Source organism: Convolutriloba macropyga, chromosome 11 (assembly GCF_964194025.1).
Source record: "Convolutriloba macropyga chromosome 11, txConMacr16.3, whole genome shotgun sequence".
Lineage (NCBI taxonomy): Eukaryota > Metazoa > Xenacoelomorpha > Acoela > Convolutidae > Convolutriloba > Convolutriloba macropyga.
Genome location: NC_134478.1, coordinates 36,862,616 through 36,872,615, shown reverse-complemented (window position 1 = coordinate 36,872,615; position 10,000 = coordinate 36,862,616). Strand labels below are relative to the sequence as shown.

Genomic DNA, 10,000 nt, shown 5'->3' with positions numbered 1-10,000 from the left:
CTTTTGTGACGCCATAAAATTGGTAAATAACTTTACGCTGAGGGTGAGACAATAAATTAATAATTAGTTTGACAGCAGGGAAACTGTCAGTATGCAAACAGAAAACAATTAAAAGCAGCATTTTATATTTTCCTGGGTCTCCTTGGTTTATGACTTTTTTTTGCTTTTCCTCCTCGTTGATTTGACGCAACTACAATCCTACAGAGGCTGCAAATTCTCTTTCCTAATATTTTTTAATTGGTTTTCTTAATTTTACTGAGCAACCATTAGTGATTTTGTATGATTGCATTACTGAGAAAATTTTTATAGTATTCAACACGGACAGACTTTGTTTTATGGAAAAAACTACATAAATGGATGATCTTCAGCCCCATAGGGTATGACTGACTTTCAAATAAATTTAATTGAAGCGCAATTGCAAGAGAGAGAGAGAGAGAGAGAGAGAGAGAAACTTTTGGAAATGAACAAAAATTTTGTAATATTTAACCGTCTGCAGAAAAAATGAATTTTCAAAAATTAAGAAATTTTTCGCCAAATCTTGCGTTACTACTTCTAGATAACCTAAAAATCTTACTGCAAGAGCTGTTTTTATTAAATGATCTTTTAAACTCAAACGAATGTGAGTTATCTCCGGACATTTGTGGTGTTATAAATGAACGCAATAATAGTTTTTCGCCTTATACATGTCACTGTATGCAGGGATACGATTACAAGGGACAATATGATCAACCGTGTGAAGGTATTCATTTGATTACAGAACTTAAATAATCAGCATATATTTTGAACCAAACATATATATATATATATATATATATATATATATATTAAAATTATAACCGGAATATTGCGATGTAATTGCTACAATTGTGCAATAAATGTGGAGCTGTAAGGAGTACTTGATAACTGTCATTTTAATGATATATTTTTTGAGTGATTAGATGTGAACGAGTGTGAATATGGAGTTTGTGGGAATGATGCCTTGAAATGCGTGAACATTGATGGTGGATACACTTGTGAGTGTCTAGACTACTTCTACTTCGATTCAACTGTCTACGGATCGGGATGCAACGGTTGGCTTATTTCTATTCCCGTGAACAGATTTTAGTTGAATTTTGAGTACCTAACATGACATTTTCAGAAGACAAGGTTGATGTCCTCCCCTTGTTCAAAATGACTTTTAAAAATACCCACCCAGATCGTTTTTGCGTAAAGAAATACCAAGGAAAACCAAAATAACATGCAATCTAGACTAGTCATTTACTCGCTCTAAAGTCCTTATGAAAGGACAAATCCAGACCAAAAATAGGATATCCAGATCCAGACTTTAGCTTGTTCAAATTATGAAAAGACCAAACAAGAATGGAAAAGTTCACGATCTATACTTTTCTTCGTTTACGAAAAATTGGAAATCTTAAAAAAGCACAATATGAAGACTTTAAAACAATTTCTCAAAGATGATTAAGCTGTCGATGCATCATCTAGTTTTGGGAGCGGTGGGTGGTTGTCGGGGATTAGATGGGTGAGATTTTTGTAGTTTGAATAGCGAAGAGGGACTCTTATGGCTAGAAAACAGCTCAAAGATGATGTTTGAACCGTGAATATTACCATCAACTCCTAATTACTCTATTTTGGAAACTAAGCTCCAACTAAATTTCTGAGTTCGGAAACAAAAGTCAACTTTCTAAGACAGATGATTTTGTTCGAAAACAATACAACAAAAAAATTTGCTTAAAAGAGATAAATGGAAGAGGAGGGGGTTAGCAAGGGAGAGGTGTCGGTACGTCGGGGAAGAGTGTTAGATAGGTGGTGCTTAATTGCTATACCTCACAAATTAAGCTACTGTTAAAGATCATTGTTCAAAAACAGAAGTCGATGTTCTAAAATTGATGTCAATATTACAAAAAAGGCAATGTTCAAGTCAAAAACCAGCTTAATTCAATTTAAACACCTGCAGAATATCACTACACCTACTTGAGTTAAAAAAATACAAGAAACACGTTACAAAAACACACGATAAGAAAACACAACGTGCAAAAAGTGCTTCAAACTCAATTCGAGATCAATTAAACATAAACCGATAAACTTGTGACAAAAATTGGAGGCTAGTAGCAGCCTAGATGATAAAACAAATAAGTGGTTAGAATGATGCTCATGGAGGTAATCAGATCTTTTCCTGTCTGCCATTCAGTAACTGAGAAACATAATGCCTGATTTAATGAAGACCGAACCATAAGCTCTGATTGCATAAAAAAAACAATTTAATATCAACTAATAACAAATAATATAAACACCGAAATAATTGGAGAAATCTAAATATTAGGTAAAAATAGAGAAATGTAATCACAATTGGCCTTGAAAACATTTGTTTGGCTCTCAAAAGCTCTATAATATCAAATGAAGTCCAATAAGGCAATATACTCTTTCAGTTTTGATTAAGAAAAACTTTACTTAAGTGTTTTCTGCCGGAAAAACTATGCAAGATCAAATGGTCATTCATTCAACGCCGCAACTTAGCCAAAAACTTTTCTTGCTCACCAACAATTAGTTCGCATGGCAATTTTACTCACTTTAAGCTGTTTGTTGAAACGCCGTCTGGATACATAATTTCCAGTATAAATTTCCCTAGTTTCCGGTAAAATGAAAAACTAAAACTCGTCTTTGAGCATCGATTCGTAAAAAAAACGAAGAGAAAACCCATAAGTGGCTATGCGGTTGGGTTCGACTGAAGGGGCTGAACTTTTAGAATTAAGAAGAGCCATTCACATCATGACACTGTCTCTTCAAACAGTCTTGGCGAATCGCAATCTTTGAGAACAGTAAGGCGTAAAGCTTTAAGGGAGCTGCTCGGTCGTATTATGGTCTCCGGGTATTATCTGTTTATCCTGTTTTGGAAGACGAAAAGTGAAATGGGACAGACAAAAATACAGTTAAGCAAAAAATTGCATAAAAAGACTACAGGACTATTATAATTGCTACAAATTTCGTTTTAGGGCTTTTATTTTCAGGGCATCGATAGTCGCAGCAGCGTTCTATTGGGTAACCTAACTTTTTTCATGAGTAATATTTAGATATCAGTCCACAGAGAGAGCCAGTACCAAATTTTCATACCTGAGAAACATCAGAGATTCCGAATTTTACATACGTAATTTTTTTGTCAACTCGTGAGCGAGAAATGGAAGTGATTTCCGTTATCTTAGAATTAACAATTTGCAAAATTCTCGGATACTTTTTTGATCTATAATTTGCAGTCCATTTTTTTTGCCCTTCGTGAACTTGCAGAAAAAAACCTATAAAACAAAATCTTGTCGAAACAGAAATTTTGTTTTATGCGTGTGGTAGCTATTTGCTTGAGGAAAGGATTAAAGGATTAAGGCATTAAATTAAAGGATTAGAAATGATTGGAAGACAAAAAAATAAGATGATTATGCAGTGTACATTACATGCAGAAACTGCGAGACATCAAATTATATAATTTTTGCTATTTTTTTAAATTATAAACTGCACTTACCTTAAAATCGAATTTTGCGAATATTACTTCTGAACGGTTGGTTATCTTATTAACAAGTTTGTGCAACTTAAGTACAATAATATACGCAGGTCTATAAATAAATAGTTTTTAAATTCTGTACCGACTTTGTGATGCAATTTGTCGATTTTTTCATGCCAAACTGTAAAATATGTCTGAATGGTTTGTTTTTCGCTTTAGATCTTCTCAGCGGTGACGAAATTTGGAAGAATGTATTCTCAGTGGAGGCTTTTTCTGGGGTCCACATACTGGACTACTTCAGAGATGGATCTACAATTCCTGCAAGTCCTTCAGGCACTGTCCAAACTGATAAAATATACCGCCATGAAAGTATGACTGAAAAATTAGAAAAAGCGAAATTCATTAGGTTCTCTGTTTATGACCTTGATATGAACAGAGCGAAGTATTTAATTTTTCAACCACTGGGCGAAGATGATTTTGAGTCGTGGTTCACATGGGAGAGAATTTACTACAATTGGGGCTGGAATTTTGAGGGCAGAAGCGTCGGAAGCTGGGGACATTCTTTCGATATCTGGGACACAGTTAACGGAGATTCAATTTCTCAATCGGTGCGTTTCTTTACAATCCTGGACCGGTTTGCGTCATGCAGTGGGGATATCGGTTGGTTAATGGCCCTGAACTACATTGAACCGGCTTACATGATAAAAAGTTGTACCTACGAAAAATGGTGGCTTCGAGCAGAATTTACAAACGAGGGGATAACAGATAGAAATCAACCACCAGCGTTCCTGTACTCCGACACACCTGGTGCCAAAAGGTATCTCGATCAGAAACCTGGAGGAAAGATTACTATCGATTCGTTCAGAGCAAAATTGTTCTCTACATTCTAAATCATTGCAAAAAACGACTTTTAGACATTTATTTGCATCAAGTTCTGCATAAATTATGAGTTCCCACAGATAAATTTGAATTGATTGTTAACTAGGCACCAATCAGACACTTTTTAAACAAAGAATTTTTAAGATGACAGGATACTTGGTAGGAGAACTCATGGTCGAAATCAGTTCTAAGTTTAGTTGATTCTCAGAAACGTTTGAAGATACGTATACTCTCTCTCATCTACAGGACGCATATAAAATAAACAAAGCAGTAGAAACATTACGAAAGCAAATTTATGCTATTCTTTTCGAGAGCAACGGAGTAGAGTATCTCCTCTATGGCAGCAAAATGCTGTAACAAAATTTAGCAATATATTTTTTATCGGTTTGTCATCCGAGAAATTGTATTCAACCCCCAAAAATTGCATATTCTATAGAAAAATATCTCACCCTCAAAAAGCTTTAATACAAGATTAATTAGGCTAGCGAACCATTAATTGCAGTCCAATAAGAATAAAATTTTTTGAAAAATGTTTATAATTTGGACAAAACTTTAAAAAGTTGCTTAAGTTTTAAAGCCAATGTCCCCAAAACCAAGTTTATGCAACCACAGTTTGACCGCGGTCAAAAACATTAGCATGAAGAAAACTCCATCGGCTATTAAAGATTTGAAGGTTGAAATATAATGAAAAAAAATCACAAAACGTGAAATATTGGCAGAGTTTAATTTAGAAAATTGTTTAGTTTTCTCAAAAAATATATCCAAAACTATCTTGTTGTTACTGAAAATTATTCAAAAAGCAATTCGAAGCCTTTTAAATGTCACAGAATCAAAATAATCTTAAAAAATTTACGAATAAATTTAGTTTGAAAAAGGAAAATTATCGAAGAGTTCGAAAAAAATTGATTGAAAATTTGCTATATCTCCACATATTGATACCTTTAAGTTCAATTTGATGTCAACAAAATTTATTCAGCAAGCCTTAGGAACATTTCGACGGCTTCCAGAGATTGAAAAACTCAAAAAAGGCAAAAATTTTGAGAAAGTTTAGAAAAAATTGCAAAAACTAAAACAAATTCTGTAATGAAAATTGCCTTACCAAAGCATCAAATAACAGTTGCCGTCATATCGAGCTTGCAATATACTGACAGTTGCTTAAACAAATCTTTCTTTTGAGTTCTGTTTAAGAAAAGCCTCAAAATACTGACAAAAATTAAGAAAAACAGCCTAGTTTTGATGTCAAAAATTTCAAATTTGCATGGAGAGTTTTGACGTTTCTTAGAACTTCAGTAAATTAATTATCTCAAAGAAAACATTAACCAGTTGAAGGATCCCATTGCTGCAACTTAATGCACAACGAGTTTTACCTGCTTATCCCGTTTCGAACGCTAAAATCATCAGAAAAGTATGAAAAAAAATCTTAAAAAAGTCAACACACAAATATAATCTAAATTTTGGATGGTAAAAACATAAAAGGACAAGCCCAGAAGTTATTCAAAATTTTTTCAATGACAACGTAATAACTCGAACAAAAGCGGACTCTAAATTGATTGGGAAAACCATTTAGAAAAAAATCCGATCACATATTATAAAAACCTAAAAAACAGTAAACAGTGAAGTCAAATTGCTGCACTTGAACAAACTCCCAACAGCTAGAAAATGAATTTTTGTTGAGATTCCGTTTTCTCACTCCTTTTAGAATTAGAGAGTGAGAGAGGGAGAGAAAAAATTTCACGCGGAAAAAACACTGGCATTTTCGCTCCACTTCCAGTTCTCGAGTGACCATAATCATCAATTCCGTTTGACTTCAAAGATCATAAAAATGTGTCAGCAGATCTTAATAACATTACCGGGAGAACTCTGGAAGCAACTCTGAGCGGCGAAAGTTAGCCGGTCAATCCATAACGACAACCATTACCTTTGTCTTTTTTTTCCTTTTTTCCTACACTTTTTTTTACCTCACCAGATTTAATGAACTTACATGAATTTGGTTTACCTCATATAGAAAAAGATTTGAGCATTGATTTCAACCAAAACAGCTAACGAAAAGTGACGACATCGACTAGAGATCACAAGAAAAGACGCAAAAGTTTAAATCTAAAAACAATTTTGACAGACGACACTCAGTAGCTGGTAATTTTAAAAATTGGCCCAAATTTTTCAGACAGAAAAGCATTTATAGGCATAGGGGAATGACCGAGCTTTAACTTGCAACGGGGTAAAAGAAAGTTCTCATTCCTCAAGTGAACTAAAATTAAGAGCAGTCAAGAAAACGCAAAACACTTTCGTTTGGCGTCATAGCATTTCAGAATTAAGACAAAAATAAGAAGATATACTTCCTTCATGTTGTAGTTAATAGACAGAGTGAGAATGAATTCAAACTGTTGCCAAATATTAAAAAATCTCCGAAAAGCATCAGTCAAAATTTCTAGAAAATAATCAGTCAAAATTTCAGTCAAATTATCAGTCGAAATTTCTAAAAAACTTTCTAGCAATGTCTAAGTTCTACCTTGTATATGAAGCAAATTGGAAACCAACAAAAAATCTGGGAAATCTATCACAGAAAGGCTAAACCATTTATCCTTAAAACTAATATAAGACTTCTTAAACTAAAAACCGTGCCCGTGCAGAGAACGACTTCATCTAGTAATCAAAAACAAAAAAAAAAAAGCTTAGAAATATTGGACAATTTTTTTGAAAAATCGGATTAGTTTCGGATTTAGAAATTCCGATAAAATAGTTAACCCTTGAGATCACAATATGACTGATTTGCCACGTAATCTGTATAAAAAGTGCAAAAAAACAAATACATTCTTAGTCGGAGACAAGAAGAGCTATAATTGATGCGCTACCTATTCGCCTCAAAAAGATTACAGGTTTTAAATTAGAAAATTTAGAATTTCAAATAGGATGTTAAGCATAACTAATCATCAGCATTCCAACTGAAATTTTCAAGAAAAGAGATTTGAAAAACTGTTTTGGATTGTAGAAGCACGGACTTAGAGGTATGTTTCAGTTGATATACAGCTGAACCCCCATTAGCAAACAGAGATGCATTACTCGTCAGATAGTTATATGAGATTCCCATCAGTCTCATGACATTATTGGACAAGATTGTTTCTTAGACGAGCAAAGTTCTGAATTACGAGCTAGAAAAAATCGTAAACAAACCCCCCGCCGCATATACTCCGATATATAGGAATTTTCCAAGCTCTTAACTTTGGTTTAGGCTAAAATCTTGATTATATTTACAAAAACTGAAACGCTTTTCCCAGTAGATTTGGAGAAGAAAATTAAATGATCCTATGCCTTGTTCAGAGTCTCATCAAGTCGAATAACCCGGGTTGCTCATCATACAAATGTCTTAGCAGTCATATTAGGTCATATATGATTCCTAGTAATCATACTAGATCATATATGATTTGTATGATTTCCTAGTAGTCATGGAAGGATCATACAAAATATCAAACTTTAAACTAATAAACTTAATTTTTTACGTACTAAACAATTAATACCAAAAAAACTGGATCATTGCAGCCATTCTATAAGAACAAAAAAAAATTTTCTTTGTAATCATACTAGGTCATATATGATTTGTATGATTTCTTAGTAGTCATACAAGGAACATTAGAAAATTTCGAAAGTTTTATTTAAGCTGTCAAATTGCGTTTTTTCAGCTTCCTGTAACACATGAATGAGGACGAAGTCACTGCTACAGCAAATAAAGAGTTTTCAGCAAAACCAATGACAAAAATTGGTTTTTGAATTAAAGTTAGCCATCTCTCATTACAGGTGGTTTATTGTCTCAAGCTGGCATTTGCCTAAACGATCATCTAACCCATCATTTTAGCAATCATGTAATTATTAGAGCCAGATCTTTATCAGTGATGGCCTTTCAACGTTTTTGACATGCGTTTTTGCATAATTCCACCTGAAAGTTAAGAAAATATCGATGTTTAAAGTTGTTTTGGTTAATTAATAAACAAGGACTGAACCAAATGAGCCCAACCTAACCGCAAAAGCTGGATTGTAACCCTGTTTTTACTGCATTTACTTTTTCGCGTGGTTCCTGACGATTAGTTGTTGACCATTTCTTAAAAACTTTTGAGTAAGTGCAAAATTAATTGATAATCCATTAAACTTCTTTTTCGTATCTCTTATGGCTACGCTATAATTGCAAATGTCTGTATGCCCTTTGTTTTGCTCAATTAATGCGTTTTTGGTATGCATTAAGTACCAGTCATAATAAATCACCATCACTTCCAAAAATGCAAAAATGGCGAATATTCTGTGTTTTAACTGCTTTGTTTTTTTAATTGGGGTTAAACTTAAAAATTTTACTGTATTCGAACATTAGAATAAACATTTTTGTATTTTGTATCATGTCATCATGTTAACAATCATGTCATCATTAAAGACAGATCTTCATCAGTGATGGGCTTTTCAACGGTTTATGATATGCGTTTTTACATAATTTCACCTGAAAGTTTAAAAAAAATTATCGATGTTTAAAGTTGTTTAGGTTAATTAATCGGCAAGTACTGAATCAAATGAGCTCAATCTAACCGCAAAAACTTGATAGTATTTTTGTTGTTACTGCATACACTTTTTCGCGTGGTTCTTGACGATTGGATGTTAAACATTTTATTTAAAAAAATTTGAGTAAGCGCAAAGTTAAGTGATAATTCATTGAGCAGTTTTTTTTCGTATCTTTATGGTTACGCTAAGAAATCATCTATGATCCTTGTATGAATCCTATAAAATCATATATGATCCTTGTATGACTACTAAGAAATCATGCATGATAATTCTGTGACTTCTTATTAGTCATACAAGGATCATATATGATTTAGTAGTAGTCATACAAGGATCATATATGATTTCTTAGTAGTCATACAAGGATCATAAGTGATTTCATAAGTCATATGTCGGCTCGCAGTGGTTTCAATGGGTGGGCTCTGGGTTTTCGAATGCTTGCGATCTACGAGCAGTATTACTTATCATTTATGATTTCCTTGATTTCATACAAGGATCATATATGATTTCCTAGTAGTCATACAAGGATCATATATGATTTCCTAGTAGTCATACAAGAATCATATATGATTTCTTAGTAGTCATACAAGGATCATAAGTGATTTCATAAGTCATAGGTTGGCTCGCAGTGGTTTCAATGGGTCGGCTCTGGGTTTTCGAATGCTTGCGATCTACGAGCAGTTTTACTTATCATTTATGATTTCCTTGATTTCATACAAGGATCATATATGATTTCCTAGTAGTCATACAACGATCGTACTGGGAAATAGGTTATGATTTGTATGACATCATATATGATCCTTTTATGACTACTAGGAAGTGGCGACCCGGGAAAATTTTGCTTCTGCCGGATAAGGAAATTAGAAAAAGATGTTAAAGTCGATGAAGATTGGGAAAGCGAAAGCAGGTAACCAGGAATAATTTTAAAAACTGCCGTTTTTATGCAGACTATAGTGGAAACTAATAATTGCTAGGAACTTGGATCTCACGTTTCAAATGAAAAGATCAAGAGCTATATTGATTTTGTGAGAGAACTACCTCAAAACTGATTATGGTCATTAATTCTACAAAGAGATGTTGAAAGTTTTGGAGAACCGA

The 10,000-nt window shown here is 33.5% G+C and overlaps 2 protein-coding genes across 2 annotated transcripts in view; one reads left to right on the top strand and one right to left on the bottom strand.

Annotated features, from left to right (window-relative positions):
* The window catches only part of LOC142349411 (uncharacterized), a 23,175-nt gene extending 18,726 nt beyond the window's left edge, over positions 1-4,449 (top strand). The window contains exons 4-5 of the mRNA XM_075400948.1: positions 939-1,070; positions 3,707-4,449. Of these exons, the coding sequence (XP_075257063.1) occupies position 939 (1 nt within the window). The 3' untranslated portion in view covers positions 940-1,070; positions 3,707-4,449. The remainder of the gene's footprint in view (positions 1-938; positions 1,071-3,706) is intronic.
* Positions 1-10,000, bottom strand: part of LOC142349115 (uncharacterized) — a 630,633-nt gene that overhangs the window by 113,860 nt on the left and 506,773 nt on the right. The gene's annotated exons all lie outside the window — the stretch shown is intronic.